The 19,765-nt window shown below is 40.2% G+C and overlaps 1 protein-coding gene across 1 annotated transcript in view; it reads right to left on the bottom strand.

The window, feature by feature from the left end:
• Nucleotides 1–455: 455 nt before the first annotated feature.
• Nucleotides 456–19,765, bottom strand: part of LOC135223247 (doublesex- and mab-3-related transcription factor A2-like) — an 87,439-nt gene continuing 68,129 nt past the window's right edge. The window contains 4 exon segments of the mRNA XM_064261736.1: nucleotides 456–2,380; nucleotides 2,383–2,511; nucleotides 2,513–2,581; nucleotides 2,583–3,175. Of these exon segments, the coding sequence (XP_064117806.1) occupies nucleotides 2,264–2,380; nucleotides 2,383–2,511; nucleotides 2,513–2,581; nucleotides 2,583–3,175 (908 nt within the window). The 3' untranslated portion in view covers nucleotides 456–2,263.

Genomic DNA, 19,765 nt, shown 5'->3' with positions numbered 1-19,765 from the left:
ATATATATATATATATATATAGTATATATATATATATATATATATATATATATATATATATATATAACATATATATACATATATATACACAAATATGTATATATTATACATGTATATATTTATTTGTTTATTAATTAATTAATTAATTTTTTATCATGCACATTCTGGTATCATTGTGGCCCATTACTCTCTCCACCAACAGAGGGTCTGTTGCAACATTCCAAGTTTTATAAGGAAGTTACGCGCTACAGCGCCTGTCATTTACTGGACTTCACCCATCCAGTTACTGACCAGAGTTGATGTTCGTTCGGATTATTAAAGAAAAAGGATAATAATGAGAAATCCCCCGTACACTGGAAATTTTATTCATATGTACACAATTTTGGCTAATGGTGACAAACTACATCTACATAATGATGACGATAATAGTTTGGTTTCATCACGAAAGAGAGAGAGAGAGAGAGAGAGAGAGAGAGAGAGAGAGAGAGAGGGCTCTCTCGGCTTCATCCTGAATCATTTTATTTTATTCACACACACAAAAAAATAATTAGATGGACAATTATAAATTGTCGGTGACCACATGTGTTAAATCACTCTTAAATTAAAAAAAAAAAAAAAAAAAAACGTACTGCAGTTTTATGTCTCTACTCTTGTGGTCATGTTATATAAGAGTAATAATTTGAGATTATTTGAAATTTCAAATAAATTTGATATCAGAATTTAATTAAATCAAGTTGTTTAAAAAATCACATAAAACGCGTTAACTGAATACTTTCTTAAAGCAATCGAAAAGGGTTTCAAGCAAAAATTGTTCATTTTTCCAGGAGAGCCGTTACAGAGATAGACCTAAGTTTCCTGCCTACTGATATGTAGAAAAGCTTCTCAATATAATATACACAACATGGAATAAACAATAAGACGTAACTTTCGGCCTCTCCTCAACGTTTTATGGGCAAAGAATATTTTTTTGCTTGTCTACCGCTTTTGATATTTCTTTGTATATATTGCGAAGGGTTGTTTTATTATGTTTAATTAATTGTTTGTTGATGAATTGTACAATGTCGTGGATGATGGCGAATAATTACGTTGTTTTTTTATATAGAATGAGATTTTCCAGTGATTAATTGTACAATCTTGTTGATATTGCACATTCTGTCATATTCCTTCGCATAAAACGTTGAGTGGACATCATTAACCTAAAATCTTTATACATATAATATCTATATATACAATACACAGTCCCTATAAACGCTCGACTTATTCATTGGAAATGGATAGAAAGTTTTGTAAAATCCCCTTCTACATTATAAGCTTTCTTTTTATTTTTTTATTTGAGATAACGAATCTAAATCAGTAATATGTACACATGGCATCAATCACACATTGCGCCGATCTATTTATAAATATATTGCTACTATATATACAGATACAAGACGTAACTTATTACTTTTGTATCACCCAAGTTAAGGAATGGTAACATTCATATTAATAATTTGTTATTTTTCCTCATCAGATGCTTTTGAAAGCTATGTTTTCATGGGATGAGGGAAACATACGTGGTCCACTAATATATTTCCTGCTTGCTGACATTTTAATACATCTTTTTTATTCTAGTTAATACATGATCATTCATACACTCATATAAAAAAAGGTAGAACAATCATGATTTGCTTATGTACAAGTATGAACCAACATTTTATTTTCACTGCTATTATCATTTTATTATTCTATCAATATTTACTATGCATCTTATACTTGATTCTTGTTGGCGATGTTGTAACGTAAAAGTATTTTGTTTTAATTTGAGAAAACTAAAACATAACCATGTAATGATATAAAGAGGCAATGAAAAGCCCCATTGTATTATCATGAAAGTGTTAGAATAAAGTCATACATACGGATTTAACATATTTGCAATTGAAACATGCACTGACAACTAGTAGTAGGTGGTAAAGCGAAGACACCTGCCTTGGTGGAACACAAGGTACACAACGGCCACCGATACCCAGCTAAGAAAACGTTGTGAAGACCAAGACGCCTTCAGAGGAGAGACGCCTTCAGAAGAACTGGATTTGACGAGACGCCGCCGCCTCGCTGGGAGAGAGAGAGAGAGGAGGTTCTTCCGCCTGTATTGTATGTGTGGATGTTGACTGGAGTATTGACCTAACGCTCATACGTTGTGTAGTACCCCAAGGGGGTTGATTTGACCCTCAGCAATTCTCGAGGAGTAGGAGCCTAGTAAAAGTGCCAAGGGTAACAGGCTTCATTCGGTGTCCGGGTCTGCCTGCGAAGTGGGAGAGACGGACAAGTCCCTGGGCGGGGGAGACGACGCGGACGGATGGGCGGCCAAGAGAGAAGCAGTGTGCGAGGACAGGTTCAGGGCGGAGGGTAGTAGTCCGGGCGAGGTGGGAGGAATGGCGGGTAGGGCAGCCCCATCAGGGCGTGAGGCGGCGGGTATGGGAAGCGGGCCAGCGACGGGGGCGTCAAGGGAGCGAAAGCAGACGCCCTGAGGAGCCACTGGGTCGGGCACGAGGTCGTGGTGTCGCAGTTCCGGGGGGGAGCGGGGGGGCGATGACCCTTTGGTGCTGCTGTGGGTGGTGCTGGTGGTGCAGATGGTGGTGGGCCAAGGGATGCTGCTGGTGTTGGTGTTGATCATTGTTGTTGTTGCTCTCGTGATGGTGATGATGGTAGTGGGGGCTCGTGGTGGTGTGGGAGGAATGCGTCGAGGGCGTCGACCCGCCCCCCGCGGCGGAGGCCGCCGGCAGCGCGTACAGAAGCGTCTGGATGGCCCTGAGGACGTCTCCGCCGCATCTCAGGAGAACGGCCTCCAGCACCTGCACCTTCCTGCCGGGGAAGAGCCGCACCAGGGTCTCCATGCTGGACAGTTTGGCCATGTCCTGGGCGCTGCCCGTCGTCGTGGGAGAGACCGCGGGGTCCTCGTCGTCCTCGTCCGTCTCCCTCCGGGCTGCTTTGGTGGGGCGTTCGGGCTCGTCGTCGTCGCTGGGGTGGTCGCGATTCGCGCTGGATACCTCCGTGGTGGGTTGCGGGGGGGTGGGTCTGGCGTCGCCGGGAGAAGTGGATGGCTCCACCTTCAGGCTGAGAGGTTCCTCTCGAACGGGCGAGGCTGGAGAGCCGCTGCGGGCGTCGTCGTCGTGGCGAGGGCGTTTGTTTCCGGCTGAGGGGAAAGAGGAAGGGATTAGTCATGATAAAATCAACGATAATAACGTAAACCTCTTTCAGTTTTCTTCTGAAGATTGAAAAAGAAACTCACAAAATTACTGTGTATAACGTGTTAACTTATAAGTATTGACATTTTATTTTACTCAACACTCGAGTACTTTCAGTCCCTATCTGTGGCCCTTTTTCAAGAGATGGCCCAGCAGTCTGCTGGGCCTTGACCCAGGCTGACCCAGGCTGACAACCTACGCATCTCTTGAAAAAGGGCCACAGATATGGACTGAAAGTACTCGAGTGTTGAGTAAAATAAAATGTCAATACCTATAAGTAAACACGTTATACACATAATTTTGTACGTTTCTTTTTCAATAGTGATCATTGTAAATTATTATTATCATAGTTATTATTTTTATTAATATTCAGTACATGAACCTTATTCATATGGAACAAACCCAAAGGGGCCATTGACTTGAAATCAAAGCTCCCAAAGAATATGATATTTATTACGAAGAAGTAAGAGAAGCCTAGGAAAATACATATAGGAGAGATCTCACTTATTAAAAATAAAAATAAAAATGAATAATTTAATGATCGATCATGATAATTTTATTATAGTAATATTTACAAACTTGAGTGAAAGTATTAACGAAAGTATTTCGTTGTTGAAAGAATACTGCCATGGAGAATTCTTGAGCGGTTCCCAAAGTGAATAAAGTGAGTTTTTAAGCACGTTCTAAATGTAGTGAATCCACGTCGTAGGGTTACACACACATATACACTCACACACACAAACACCCACAACTCCATGTCCTATGGTTACACACAGACGCACACACAAACCCAGCGAATCCATGTCCTAAGGTTACGCACACACACACACACGCACACAAACACACAGTGAATCTATGTCTTATGGTTACACACAGACAAACCGAGTGAATCCATGTCCTAAGGTTACACACACACAGAATGAATCCATGTCGTAGGGTTACACACACATACACACGCACACACAAACACCCAATGAATCCATGTCCTATGGTTATACACAGACACACTCACAAACCCAGTGAATCCATGTCCTAAGGTTACACACACACACAGACACACACACGATGAATCCATGTCGTAGGGTTACACACACAAGCACCCAATGAATCCATGTCCTATGGTTACACAGACACACACACGAACCCAGTGAATCCATGTCCTAAGGTTACACAGACACACACACACACACACACACACAATGAATCTATGTCGTATGGTTGCCGCGAGATGCCAGGGGGTCGGTCGGACTGTTTGACATTGAAAAGAGTCAAGTCGAGTCGAGTCGAGTCAAGTCTAGTCGAGGTGGTGAGCCTCTTCATTAATGTGCGTAAACCCCGTCCCAAAGTTTATTCCGATGATGTCTATCTTTCGTTGCAAGAGGAGGTAAAAAGAGAGAGAGAGAGAGAGAGAGAGAAAGAAAGAAAGGGTTCGGCGGCGGCGGTGGAAGAGAAAGAGGGAACATTTGCATTTTGACAGCCACCTGTCAAATGCGTTGAAGTCGGTCCCTTACAAGAAACAAAACCCATACTAATTTGTAGGCATCAGTAACCCCGATTAAACAGCTTTGCTCTAATTAAATTATTTCACATTTTAATCACGCCTTTTCTCCCCGGGAGAGAGAGGAGGGAAGGGAGTCAGAGAGAAAGGCGAGAGAGAGAGAGAGAGAAGGGGAGGAGTCGGGGAGGGAGGGAAAGAGGAAAAGAGGAGGAGGGTGGGGAGGAGGGAGAAGTGGGAACACGAGGAGAAAACAAAATTGATTGCATTTTAACGACTTGGCCTTGGCGAGAAGAAGGAGAGAGGAGAATGAAGAAGAAATGAAGAAGAGAAAAGAGAGAACGAGACGAAGAGGCGAGAGAGAGCAGGTCCAGTCCCCCTTTCAGACTTTTCTTCAAGATTGAAATTTAAATTTTAAATTTCCTGATCCTTGAGACTTTTGGGTACTGGATTTTACAATTAAAGGAACGAGATTTAAGAAATGATAGACAAAGTTAAGTTCGTTTTTGAGATTTTTAATTTCATTCGATTGTGTTCTCGCCCGACGGAGGAGAGAAGTAAGGAGAGAGAGAGAGGCACACTCGCCCTTCTCAGATGGGGGGATAATTCAAGCCCTGCTGAATTCTCCTACCTCCTGCTTCTGCTTACTGCTGCTGTTTCTGTCAAGGTTTTAGAAAGGGGACCAGGGAGGGAGGGGAATGGTTGTGGTGGGACAGGAAAGTGTAGAAACCCCCCGCCCGCCCCCCCCCCCCCACCCGCGCCCACCTTTTCGACCAACCCCTGGCCCACCGCCCCGCCCGGCGGGGCTTTAAAAACGACCCAGCTGTCGACTTCAAGTTAAGTTAGAATCTAATTCGGATCGCATTTTATATCCTCTTCTTAAGAATTATTTCCCTTTTTGGTACAAATAGATTTCGGTAATTTGTAATTAAGCGAGGGGCCCAACCCCAGTTTTATCGTGGGGTAGGTTTAACTATACATTGTTTTATTGCCGCCCCCATATCGGAGGGGAGGCGAGAATTTGAAAAAGAACCTGAGTATTTCAAGCTTCAAATTGAATTCCAATAAAATAACAAATGTAAGTAGTTAGTAGTAGTAATGATAATAATAACTAATGCCGCCATAATCTTCGATTTCCGAAGGAGAGATTTAAAAAAGAAAAAACCTGCACTTAGGTTCCAAGCTTAAAATGATAATAATAATAAATAATAATAATAATAATAATAAGAATAATGATAATTAAGAATAATAATTAATTGCCGCCATATCTTCGGTGTTTTGCCAAGGAGACATTTTAAAAAACCCTGCACTTTTAGGCTTCAAGCTTCAAAATAATAATAATAATAATAATAATAATAAAATTAAATAATAATAGGAAGTGCAATAGCGAAAATAGAAAACAACCATGTACAAACCAGGCCATAGTCAAGTCGAATACCCGGCACTTGCACCAGAACCAGTTACAAAAAGAGGCATGATTCAGTTCAAAAAGGCAAAAGCCCTTCCCACTGGAGCCTGGGCCTTGCAAGAAAACATCAGCTTACCTATTGGCAGGTTAATAAGTAAGGTACGAGCACCACCTGAAAGGAGTCGATAAGAAAAACGATCAGGCAAAGATCCTCTGGGACTATGGTATCACGAACGGTTAGAGGGTGATATACGTGCTAAACAGACCAGACGTTGACGTTGATTGACAAAGTCAAGAAGGAAAGTAATCACTCATTGATTTCGTCCAATCCAAGCCTGGGACAACCCAGAGGTTGGGGGAATAGAGAAAAGGAGAGGGAAAAAAAATGGATAATTATCAAAGATCTGGAAAAATAGAAATAAGAAAGGATATGGGATATTGCCAGTTGGAAATCGTACCCATAATCAGTAGGCAGCAACATAGGGCCAACAGATCCCAAAGATCCCTCCCTGAAAAGGAATTCTGGAAAAACTACGCAGGCTGAAGTTAAGTTAGCTCACCGGGCCTCATGCAGGAAGAGTAGTGATCCTAAGACAAATCGGCACACATAGTAAAGAAAAGTGATGGACTGCCTATAAGGAGGCAAGGAATGCACCCGGAATCCCCACCCAATATTAAACATCCACCCAGTTCCGAATCTTGGAGGACTGTGACAAGACGCAAAAAAAAAAAAAAAAAAAAAAAAAAACAAAAAAAAAAAAAAAAATTAATAATAATAACTAATAAGAATAATAATAATAATAATAATTTAAAAAATCCCTCATAGTAGCACCCGAAGTCTTCCAAATGGAGAGCAACCAAATCCACAGTATTTATGTAGAATTGTACATAATATTTAAAGTTTAAAAACAGCAAGGATAGCTTTCGGGAAATTTCTGTTTCGGGTTTCCCCTTATGAAATTTCTTTAAATATATTGATACCAATTGTTTTACAATAACTGGTTGGATTTGTTTCTTTTTTCCCAGAATAATAATAATAAGTAATAATAATAATAATAATAAATACAATAAGCAATAATAACTAATAATAATAAGAATAACTAATATTAATTTATTGTTTAGTCTATGGCTAATTTTACTCAAGCACAGAATGGACGCGATACAGTAGGTACAGTACAAAATACATGGATAAGATTATGAAAAAATACCGTAATAGTTTTTTTAATAGTTAAAAGTTTAATTCGGTTAATGCACTGTTGTATTCAAGAGCTCGAGATGGTTTGATTAGTGCCATATGCCCAAAAGTATCTTCCTATCAATTGTTATTGTGGCACCGTAACCCCATAAATGCCTTTCATGAAATTTTTCGAAAACATTTGGTATTTATTATTATTATTATTATTTATTATTAATTATTATTATTATTATTATTCAAAAATCATGAACTCCTATCCATATGGGACAAAGGCCCACAGGGCCACTGACTTGAAATTCAAACTTCCAGAGAAAAACAGGTCTTGGGCCATGTTCAGAAGAAATTAAGAATGAATGGGAAAATACAGAAAGAACGAGATCGCTTATTAAAAAAGGGAAAAAGAAAAATCACAATTAAACTAATAATGAACAAATGTTAATAAAAAACCCTAAATCTTTAACTTTGGCAAATCGCGATTAATTCAGTTTTAGATAAGTTGCATAAGTGGATATTGTCCCACATAAATCGCATAAGTTGTAAGCGAAAATGCCATCTCCTGGCTTTTTAATCATTTTTTGAGTTTGTACAAGTCTTATACAAACAACATGTAAGTCCCGATAGTGAAAGTTTTCATAGATGAGGATGGTGGTTTGATGGTGGAGCGGTATGGTTATTGGTTTTGGGGGGCCCGGGGGCCCTTGTTTCGACATTGACTCCTGGCGCACGTGCCCTTAAAAATATTCTCTCTCTCTCTCTCTCTCCGACTCTCTGTTTCTTTTGTATTATGTCTAGGTCTTTGAGACATCCTAAGTTCTTGGTAAGCTCCTCGTAACTCCTGTTTTTTTTTTTTTTATTCATTTGAAATTGAGATTTGTTTATCTCAATTTCTAGTTCGGTATTCATCATGATATTAGCAACATTTCGACTCTTCTCTTTTCATCGATGACTTTAAGAGTATGATATTGAAACAAGCTCCTCTCTCACGTCTCCCTCTCTCTCATCTCCTTCAAGAAACTGTATGGGAGCAGCCGCGTTCTTCTCTCTCTAACTTCGACCCATTCCTTTCCAGCACTCCTTTAAGATATGAACAGCCCCTCTCTCTCTCTCTCTCTCTCTCTCTCTCTCTCTCACTTTGATTGCACTATCAAAATGTAAAGTAAATTGAAGAGTGTGACACCACCCCGCGCGCGGCTATGACACAAGACCCTTTTTTTACGAGTGGCGCCATTAAAAACAGGAGCAGTTGACTGAAATATTCTTGACTCTTTTGTGGCCGCCCGAGGAAGTTTTGCCGCCCGAAAATTATCGCGCCGTCGGGTCCTGCCTTTTTGCCTTTTGTTTAGCCCTTTAGAATTTTTTTGGCAGGACGCAAAAATGTAAAAATTTGAGGAAGACAAAGTGATTCGGACGGCAAGAACCTTCCAGAAGTTCTTTGGCCGCTTCCGGGGCATTTACCTTTGTCTTCGGGGATTTTCAAATGGGATACTAAATCCTCCACTCCCGGGATTTACTGAACATATTATCATTGTCGTTTTCGGCGCTGGCACCGGAGGGGGGTCTTGGGAGCAACGGGTGGGGGGAGGGGGGGGAACGGATGGCTAATGGGGAAGGGGGAAGGGGTGAGGAGGAAGGAGGTAGGAAGGTGGGAGTGGGGTTATCCGTCTGAAATTGAAACAGAGAAGAAAATAAATGGGAAAATTAAAGGGAAAGGTTTTTGCCACTTTTGATTTTCGGACTTAATTTCTCGCTTTTGGGAAGGGGAATGGCGGATAATTTGGGGTGTTGGGGCGGGGGTTATGAACGGACACAGCATTTTTTCTTTTTCTTTCTTTCTATTTCTCCTCTTTCCTTTTCTTTCCTTTCATTTGCTTCTTCCACTCCTCCTTCTTTCGATCCTCTTTCGCTTCCGGGAAGCCAAAAGAGCGTGATTGAGCGAATCATAACGATTTCTCGGTTAGTTATTATCATGAGTTGATTTAGACCAACTGTGTTCGCGCCAGGAACACGCCGGGTATTTTCGCGCCTTTATTGTATAGTTTATTATTTATTATTTAGTTGCCTGCTGGTAACTCAAGCCGAAAGGTTCTGATATTCCCGCGGCGAAATAAAAGAGACCCGAAAAAATTCTTGCGGCTAGCTTTTTGTTCCTTGAAAATATCTGCGGTGCTGCTGGCATATTAGATAAAGCCCAAGTCGATGGCACTCTTCACTTTCGGCGCAAGGAGATAATTTTTATATCGTCCATTGGTTATTGTTGATGCTGGTTCTGCCAATACTGGTTGTTGTTGTTATTGATTAATTATTATTATCATTTATTGATTTATTCTTGATTAATTATTATTATTATTATTTTGTTATTATTATTATTAAATTATTAGTGAAGAAATTCTTCCACAGTGGTTGCAAGTTTGTGGATACTTATATAGTAGAAATACTGAGTTAGAAACCGTGCATGTTCTCGAAAAGCTTCTTGTTTTGGTGTGTATATATATATAATATGGTATGTTATTACGATTATATTAAATAATGTTAACACATATTTATATATATATAGATATATTATATTATATTATATATATATATATATATATATAAACATCTTGGCGATATGTATGCATATATACTTAAAAACAGCACACGCACACACCTTTTTCCACTGTGGTACTTTCTTCACCCAGGTTTAAGTGGACTCATGCTAATATGAGATTGGATTGGGCATTTTCATTTTTTTATTATTAATATTTTTTTTTTAGGTTTTTTTTTTTTTTTTTTTTTTTGCTGCTATTACAGTCCTCTAATTCGACTGGGTGGTATTTATAGTGTGGGGTTTCCTCCGGGTTGCATCCTTGCCTCCTTAGGGGGATCCATCACTTGTTTTCTTATTCTTTTCTTCTTCTTCTTCTCGTTCTTCTTTCTTTTCTTTCGTCTTTCCTTCTTCTTCGTTCTCCTTCATTCTTCTTTTTATTAGTTATTATTATTATTCTTTTAGTTATTATTATTATTATTATTATTATTATTTTAAGTTTGAGATATTAGAAAAATAGTAAGAAGGAGCGATATTGGTCTGTGGTGGGCAAGCTAATGGACCGAAGGCACCGGTTTTAAATAGCATGGAAAGTTACAAGCTTGTATTGTTCTCCTCCTTCCGTTAATGTTGCATTTTTTTCAAATCCATTTTTCTCATTTCTTTTGCGACTGAGAGTTTATTTATTAGCGGGTCCTTATTTTCCCCGTTCCACGGATTACGCTTTGTTTTTCGTTAGGGCGACTTAGTGGTCAGATATGCCACATAAATCTGCAAAGTCAAAAAGTTTTAGTTAGAACCTAGACCTTGTAAAGCCTGCAAATCTAGTCAGGTAAATATTCGTTGTAAGGAGTCCATCGGAGAGTTTCGTCCGATATTTTTTAAGAGCCCCCATACTGAACGAATGATGCCGCAATGGCAAAAGCAGCGGGAATCTGTCACAAACAGATTGCAGGCTTGCGACTTATGTCTGGTCTGCTCAGTCGTTTCAATGTATTGTTTGTCTGGCCGATATAACTCGATCGCGCGGTGTCTCTTCCAAGATGATTGAACCATGTTCTTCCCGAGAACAAAAAATCTTTGCCTAGACTGAAGTCGGTGCGGAGATCGTTCGTACTGTCTGAATAATGTGTGTGTTTGTCGGTAATGACAATCGTTCATACAATCGTTCAGTGTATGGGGCCCTTTAGACTTGTGAGTTTATATTCTTCATTTGTCTCGGGTGAAAACAATACAAAAGTAAAAATACTTCGACTTGCGTTTCTGACAAGCGAAGAGAGGCTCGGAAGACTCTTGGAGCCTTGGAGCCTTGGAGCCTTGGACTCCAAAGGGTTTAAGGACGTGGCCTCTCCAGGTCCGAGGGCTGTGGGGGAGGATCCCCTTAGTATATGGAATCGCTCCGGGGAAGTCGCCTCCTCGAAGGCACACAGACACTCAATCTCGCTCGTGGCCACCCAACATAAGAGTTATGAACCCAAAACTTCCCGCTTTCGGGTCATCCTTCGAGCGGTCGTTATGGCTTGCCAGGAATCCAGACATATTGTTTCTCATATGAAGTCTTGTCCCGCGCCTATGCCGTCATAACTCAGCCATCCGGAGACCGCCTTCAAGGGCGGACTGACCGCGGCCTCCGGATAAGAGTTTCACCCTTCCGGCCGAGAGTTTCTTGATGGTCTATAATCTGTCATGATATTGTTCAGACGATCGGCCGGTGACAAAACGATCGGCGGGAAGGGTTCCTCCTCCGATCCTCCTACCTGCCTCCTCCTTCCCCCTCTCGCCCTTCTTTCCCCCCTTGACCTCTGCATCCCCTCCACCCCCCTCTTTATTCGATTTCTCTCTCTCTCTCTTCTCTCTCTCTCTCTCTCTCCCTCTCTCTCCTCTCTCTCTCTCTGTCCTTCGTCCCCTTAGTCAACCCTTAACGACTAAGTGACAGAAAATGGTCCCGACTTACGGAAATCAGATGATAATTCGTCTGTCTTGCGAATTCCGGTTTTTGGGGGCATGGTATATAATTATATATCGTTATATATATAGATATTTATATATAATAGATTATATATATTATATTTATACTATATAATAATAATACCATATCACATTTTCCGTGATTCATATAACATATATCGAGCTCACAATTGTCCTTTAATATCTAATTCCGCCTATCTACCCTCGGAATTAATATATTTTCATATATGCGTTAACCGAAGGTGGGGAATTTTTTCCGAGGGTAAATTAGTAATTTGCCTGGACCAGGGCGCGAACCTGATGGATCCGTTTCAAACGCCGGTTGACTTGGTTTTTGTAGTAGGTAACCGCTTCACTGGACGGTTTTCCTCCTTGGGTTTGAAAGGATCCATTCGGTTCGCGCCCTGGGTCCCAGGCAAGAATTCTATTATCGAGAACAAAAAATTCCCCTTCGTGGTTGAATGCATATAATGAAAAATATATTAATTCCGGATGGTTAGAGCGAATTAGATATTAAAGGACATTTGTAGCTCGAATATATCTATACCTATTATATAGTTATAAATATATATATAATAATATTATAATCTTTATTATATATAAAATAGAACGAACAGGACCAGGTGAAGTCGACAGGCCGCCCGAGGTTCGCACGATTCGATTGGGTTTTGAAGGTTTACGATAACTGGTTGTCGATCACGTTTGGCTCTTAAAACAGAGCAGTAGAGCAGAGAGAAGAGACCCTTACTGGCGGGATAGTGCGGGTAATTACCGAGGAACATTCGGTGGTTTGGTTCTTTCTCCATGTCCTGTGATCGATTATTACTCGGACCAAGAATTGGAGAAGCTATGGGGACTATTATCGAGGTCTTTATTAAGAGCCTCTCCGCAGTTCTTCATATTTATGGCTTCAAGACCCCAAGATCCAGCGCCTTATACGCTGTAAAACACCAGTGTGTACCGCGGACGGAGACTTGACTATATTGAAGGGCAGAGTTCTCCAGATATCTCTCTCTCTCTCTCTCTCTCTCTCCTCTTCTCTCCTCTCGCATATTTAAGCTACAAAGGTCATTGCTTTATCATTTTTTGCGGGACCTCTCTCTCTGGATGACACTTAATAACTCCATTGGGACATCCCTTGAATTTCTTTTGTTTTAACTCTTCTCTCTCTCTTCTCCTCCTCTGCTTTCTTCTCTCATCTCTCGTCGTTCATTCCTCTCTCTCTCTACATTTATGCTTACAGAATGGTCCTTGTTTTTTTCTTTTTTTCAAGGACTATCTCTTAGTAATGAACCAGTAAAAACCTGCTTCCTAGCGAGACTAAGTGAGACGTGCACGGATGTCTCCCTCGGATGGGGCTAACAAGTCTTTTGAGACCAGCCTCAATCCTGTTGTAAGTTCTCTCACTCCTTCTCTCTCTCTCCAAATCTCTCTCTCATCTCTCTCTTCTCCTCGTTCATTGCTTCGGCCGAAACTGTATACCTATCAAATAGGGCCTCGACGAAGCAGGTGATCATTAGCCCACATGTGGGCTAATTTCTTTTATCGACGTTAAAAAACTTGCGGTAATTTGTTAACCAAGCACCCTTGTGTAGCCCAGGCCCGAAGAAGAAAGAAGAACGAGAGATAAATAAAAAGAAGACTGCGATTCGTTGACGTAATAGGACTTTTAATTTTAGTATATGCATTGTGTCGCATTTCCTTCTTTTCTAAATGAAGTGAAGTGTTTGCGCACAGTGGGCCTCTATATTTGTCCTCGTAATTATCATACATTTTTGTTTTTTGTCAACCCTTTGCACCAGTTTAAAAAAAAACCCCCCCAATTTTTTGTTGGCAAAATTCAGATTCCAAATGTTAAACAAATTTTAATTTTCATGTAACACCCTTCTTAACAAACTAATTTGAGTTGATTTTATCACTTATATCTTCTTTTTGATGCAACATTTCTGGGCAAGTCGCCAGAATATGCCGGAAAAAGTGCTCTGCAATGCTGTCTTCAGTCATTATTTATAGCAGTGGCTATTTCTTCAACTATAATAATAATAACTTTATTTCCAATTAACATTATTTTAGTTAGACATTTGCAAATGATACATATAAGTTTGAAATTAATGAAAACTACTATTGAAAATAAATTCATTAGTTAAGTGAATTACATAATTGTAACATGCATTTCTTTCAACGTTGTTTAATAAAAAGACTAAGGCGTTTTCTTTGCATTTAAGAAACGGAACCTGGGGAGCATTTTTCCCTCTGTTGCACAGGATCTTGGCTTGGTTCTTCGGAGTTATTTTGGCTGTTAAGATTAAGGGTCCCAGCGATGGCTCGGGATGAGGTGGGTAGGGGTAGGTGGGGGAAAGGTGACGAGGAGGATTCATTTATGCAAATATCTGGCGAGAGAGAGAGAGAAGAGAGGAAGAGAGGAGAGAAGAAGAGAGAAGGTGGAGACAAATGAACCCCGAGAGGAATGTCGGGAATCGCTGCTGTTATGGTTGGCAACACTGCCGCCGTCAGCGCTTTTGATGACACCTCCAAACAAAAGAACGCTTCCGTGGTGGTAATACTGCCACGAACGTTCCCTTCGGAGGATCGGGAGGGTTGTGAGTTGGGGAGGAGGAGGGGGATGATGGAAAGCAGACAGCCAATGGGTTAATGGGGGAAGGAAGGGGGAAAGAGGAGGGGGAATTGTAGGGAGAAGAAGCGTGTTGTCTGCCCTGTAATGAGGAACCGATTGCGAATGGAATAATGGCATCTTAACGACATGCATGAGAGTGACACGCAAAAACACAGAGCGACAGCAGAAGCTTCCACCAGAAGCTGCTGGAGTGGAAAGATGGCGTCTGTTGGAATGTAGAAATTTCCAGGTATATTGTCCTCGTGGTTAGAATTCAGGTAAACAGATTTTGCAATAACAGTCCAATTGAAAATCGTAGTTGTGATGGTGACTCGGTTTAAATCCTTAGAATTCGCGATAGTCGTACGATTTGGGAGCGTCTGATTTTTAATGATTCAAGATTGCCTTTGTATATTTTGCAGTAATGAACTGAATTTAGATTCGGCAGTTTACCAGCAGTGATCAGTGTGCAGGGTTGGCAATTTTGCAATGATTAACGGAATTTGATAATAGCTTGAAATGATAACAGAGTTTAATGTAGAGATTTTGCATTGATAATCCGAATTTGGTTTGGAGATTTTGCATTGATAATTCCGAATTTGGTTTGGAGATTTTGCATTGATAATTCCGAATTTGGTTTGGAGATTTTGCATTGATAATCCGAATTTGGTTTGGAGATTTGGATTGATAATCCAAATTTGGTTTGGGGATTTTGCTTTGATAATTCCTAATTTGGTTTGGAGATTTTGCATTGATAATCCGAATTTGGTTTGGAGATTTTGCATTGATAATCCGAATTTGGTTTGGAGATTTTGCATTGATAATTCAGAATTTGCATTGATAATCCGAATGCCGTGATAGCTAAAATTTGATTTAGAGATTTTGCAATGATGATCTGAAATGGAATCATAGATTTTAGATAAGACGGAATTAATTATCATATATACACAGCGAATGACGCCAATCTTGCGCGTAAACAGGAGCGATAGATCCGAAGCACAAAAGAAAAGTTCGAAGGAGGTAGAAGGTTCAAAAGGGAAGATCGAAAGTTCACAAGATTATTATTATTATTATTTTTTTTTTCTTTTTTTGCTCTATCACAGTCCTCCAATTCCACTGGGTGGTATTTATAGTGTGGGGTTCCGGGTTGCATCCTGCCTCCTTAGGAGTCCATCACTTTTCTTACTATGTGCGCCGTTTCTAGGATCACACTTCTGCATGAGTCCTGGAGCTACTTCAGCGTCTAGTTTTTTCTAGATTCCTTTTCAGGGATCTTGGGATCGTGCCTAGTGCTCCTATGATTATGGGTACGATTTCCACTGGCATATCCCATAACCTTCTTATTTCTATTTTCAGATCTTGATACTTATCCATTTTTTCCCTCTCTTTCTCTTCGACTCTGGTGTCCCATGGTATTGCGACATCAATGAGTGATACTTTCTTCTTGACTTTGTCAATCAACTTCACACGCCTGGTCTATTTGCACGTATCACCCTATCCGTTCTGATACCATAGTCCCAGAGGATCTTTGCCTGATCGTTTTCTATCACTCACCCCTCAGGTTGGTGCTCGTACCACTTATTACTGCAAGGTAGCTTTTTTTGTTTCTTGCACAAGCTCCAGTGGAGGGCTTTTGCCACTGAATCATGCCTCTTTTTGTACTGTTCTGTGCAACTGCCGGACATTCGCTTGCTATGTGGTTTATGGTTTCATTTTTCGTATTGCACTTCCTACATATGGGAGAGATGTTATTTCCGTATTATTATTATTATTATTATTATTATTATTATTATTATTATTATTATTATTATTATTATTATTATTATTCAGAAGATGAAGAACCCTATTCATACGGAACAAACCCACTGGGGGCCCATTGACTTGAAATTCAAGCTTCCAAAGAATATGGTGTTCATTAGAAAGAAGTAACAGATGGTAAATAAAAATACATAAAGAAGAAATTCTACCTATTAAAAAAGAAAAATATAAATTAATAAATGAATAAAAATGTATTAAAATACAAAAAGAATAGTATTTATTTGTTCTTTTAGAACAGAACCGCGATGAATACATTTCTTGACGCTGGAAGCAAGCGGTGTATATAGCTCATTATTGATATTGATTTATAGATATATTGAACTGGCGCGGCAGCGGTGAAAGCCGGCGACGCCATAATTCATGGGAAATGACGAATTTCTCATCTCAGCTTCTCCACTCCCTTGTTGTCTGCTATTTAAGGGGGTAGGGGTGGGTGTTGGTTAAAACGAACGAATAAAATATGACCGAAAGAGTTCTTTTAGGCATTTCTTGGAAAAGTGTAGAAATATGAGAAAAAAAGTCACAGGAAATTGCGTTTTGTGCATTTTCCTCCTTTTATTGGCAAGATGTGATAGGTTAAATGAGGTTAAATGTATCCTAGTTTAACCAGAACACTGAGCTGATTAACAGCTCTCCAGGCTGGCCCGAAGGAGTAGATATTTTTCAACGGGTTGCGTGGTACGGACCCGTGCTAGAAACGAATTCGGTGTTGGCAGAGCGGGGAAGCGAACTCGGACTACTAAATCGGTAGGCGAGCACGTAACCCACTCGTCCAAATAGGAACATGATGTGATAGGGTAGTAATGTACTAGAAGTATTGGAGATGGATGTGAAGCGACACTATAGAGGAAAACGACTGATGTTCCATTTAATAATGAAATGGAGATGGCTTAGACATGTCCTTCGTCTCTCTCTCTCTCTCTCTCTCTACGCCTCAGCGGCGTGGTTGGTATGGTATTAGCGTCCCACCTCGGTGGTCGCGGGTTCGATTCTCGGCCATTCCATTGAGGAGTGAGAGGTGTGTATTTCTGGTGATAGAAGTTCACTCTCGACGTGGTTCGGAAGTCACGTAAAGCCGTTGGTCCCGTTGCTGAATAACCACTAGTTCCATGCAACGTAAAAGCACCATACAAACAAACAATCTCTCTCTCTCTCTCTCTCTCTCTCTCTCTCTCTCTCTCTCAAGGAGAACACCTATTTATCAAAGACCGAATACGATTCGGTCATTGTGGAGAGAAGTTTCCACAGTGCTCCTCGAAAGAGTCGAGGATTACAGTTATTGACTAAAAGTTGGGGCACAAAGAACAGGAATTTATTCAGGAGTCGCTTTTTAAGGCCACGAGAGTGCTCGTGCGAGTAAATGTCCAACGCTCAGGAGGGCCCTATTATTTCCGGCATCTTGATACCTCGCCTAGAATGTATTTTCACACCTCGTAGTTTTTTTTGAATTGTATAAGTACGGGTGAGGTTTATAAATATATGCATTATATATGTTTATATATATATATATATATTTATATATACGTATGATATATTTAGTTATGTTCTCTAGCTCATTTATTTGGCATGATCATACTTTCATTTGAAATAGTTGATAAACTGTCATGGTATATCCAGTGAAAATTTATTCTTAATATTTAAAAAGATTTTATTAATATAATAGATTATTATTATTATTATTATTATTATTATTATTTTATTATTATTATTATTATTATTGAAAATAATGGTTGATTCTATGGCATTCAAATTATATAGTCTTCTCTATTCTTTGTGTAATCTTTACATGCAATTATTTTCAATACACTACGATCAGAGGAGGCCCCTCCATTATTATTATTATTATTATTATTATTATTATTATTAGTAGTAGTAGTAGTAGTAGTAGTAGTAGTAGTAGTAGTAGGCCATCACATCTCCCTTTGCTCAACAGAGCATTCTTTCTCATGCTAACGTTTCTGTCTGATTATTTACAGAGCTGTCTTCCTCCTTATAATTTTCCCTACGCCTCTCTCCTTACCCTTACCCTAGTAAAACAACCCCCCTCCCCACCCCCACCCCTTTCCAACTTTCCTGTGTTTTCTGTCCCAGCTTCCCCTTGATTTCCTCTCTAGATAATTCTCTCTCTTTCTCTAGGTCACTCCCCTATCATCCATAGAAGTGTCCTCTTCATCCCTAAATTTATCCTTTTATCCCCTAGATTCCCCCTCCTCCCACCCCCCTCTCAATCTCTTCCCCCCGACACTCCCCTTTTTCTCCCTTTCTGTCGTCTGCCTTCCTCCATACGCCCTCGTCCTCCCTAGATCTCTCTTCATCCTCCCTAGATCTCTCTTCCACCTCCCTAGGTCTTTCGCCCTCCCCCTTAGATCCCTCACCCTCCTCCCTACATGCCTCTTCCTTCTCCCTAGATCCCTCGCCCTCCTCCCCCAGCAAGGGTACCTGATAAAGAAGTAAATAAAAGAGGTGGCAGGCTCTCAGTCACCATAAAATCCGAGTGTGTGTGACAGGCGGAACCATGGCAGAAGTGGAGGCACCTCTCGTGCGATACATTATCATTTGAATTGTCTCACAGGATTAAAACGATCACGAGGACTCCGTGTTTTGGTGGAGGGAAGGAGGGTAGGAGGGAGGGAGGGGAGGGGAGGTCCGCCAGAGAAAGATTGCTTTATGAAAGAGAGAGAGAGAGAGAGCTTAAAATGGAGATTGGTACGTGGCGCAAATGATTTTGGGAATTTTTTCCTCTGTGCATTGCAGGATTTTCATGAAGCAAAATTGCCAGTTATGTCACTGAATCCTCAGCAAAGTACAACGTAGAGGTACAACACCTCTACTGATGTTTTAGCGTATCATACAGGGTGTCCATAAAGTCCCAGTACCATTACAAATATCTATTACTTGTAATGGTACTGGGACTTTATGGACACCCTGTATGTCATTATATTGTATTAAGCTGCTCCTTTTTTTCAAAAAATAAATCTGTAAGCAAATTAGCCTTTCAAATAGAATCCATGCAATGAAGGCTGATGTCTCCCTTGATATGAAACTTCATGGAAAAAGAAGTTATTTGCTCGGCAACTAATAACTTCAAGATTCAAAGTGTTGGAATCTGAAATTTTAATTGGATGTTGTTATTGTTAAAAAAAATTAACAATCTCTTTCAGAAATTCATTTCGACAACTTAGAAAACAGAGCATTAATTTACTGTTTATAGCATAAGGGCAAAGTAGTCAGGAAGAATAAATGGAATTAAAGGTGGTTGCAGTCCGTAAATCACAGTTGTAAAATAAAACCAGGGTGATGCGTAGTCCGGGAAGAAAGAGAGAGAGAGAGAGAGAGAGGGGAGAGAGGAGAGAAGAGTGGAGAAGGGGAGATGAGAGAGAGAGAGAGAGAGAGAGAGGTATAGTGGCAATATTTCCCAGATAATATGAGTCGGGCCATATTTTTGTCGAGACGTGAATGCTGTGGACAGTCGCACGTTACCAAATTCCATAATTATTCCATTTGTCACCATTCTTT

This window comes from Macrobrachium nipponense, chromosome 8, assembly GCF_015104395.2.
Source record: "Macrobrachium nipponense isolate FS-2020 chromosome 8, ASM1510439v2, whole genome shotgun sequence".
In the NCBI taxonomy this organism is placed as follows: domain Eukaryota; kingdom Metazoa; phylum Arthropoda; class Malacostraca; order Decapoda; family Palaemonidae; genus Macrobrachium; species Macrobrachium nipponense.
The sequence above is the reverse complement of the archived record's forward strand: the minus strand, read 5'-3'. Positions and strand labels throughout refer to the sequence as shown.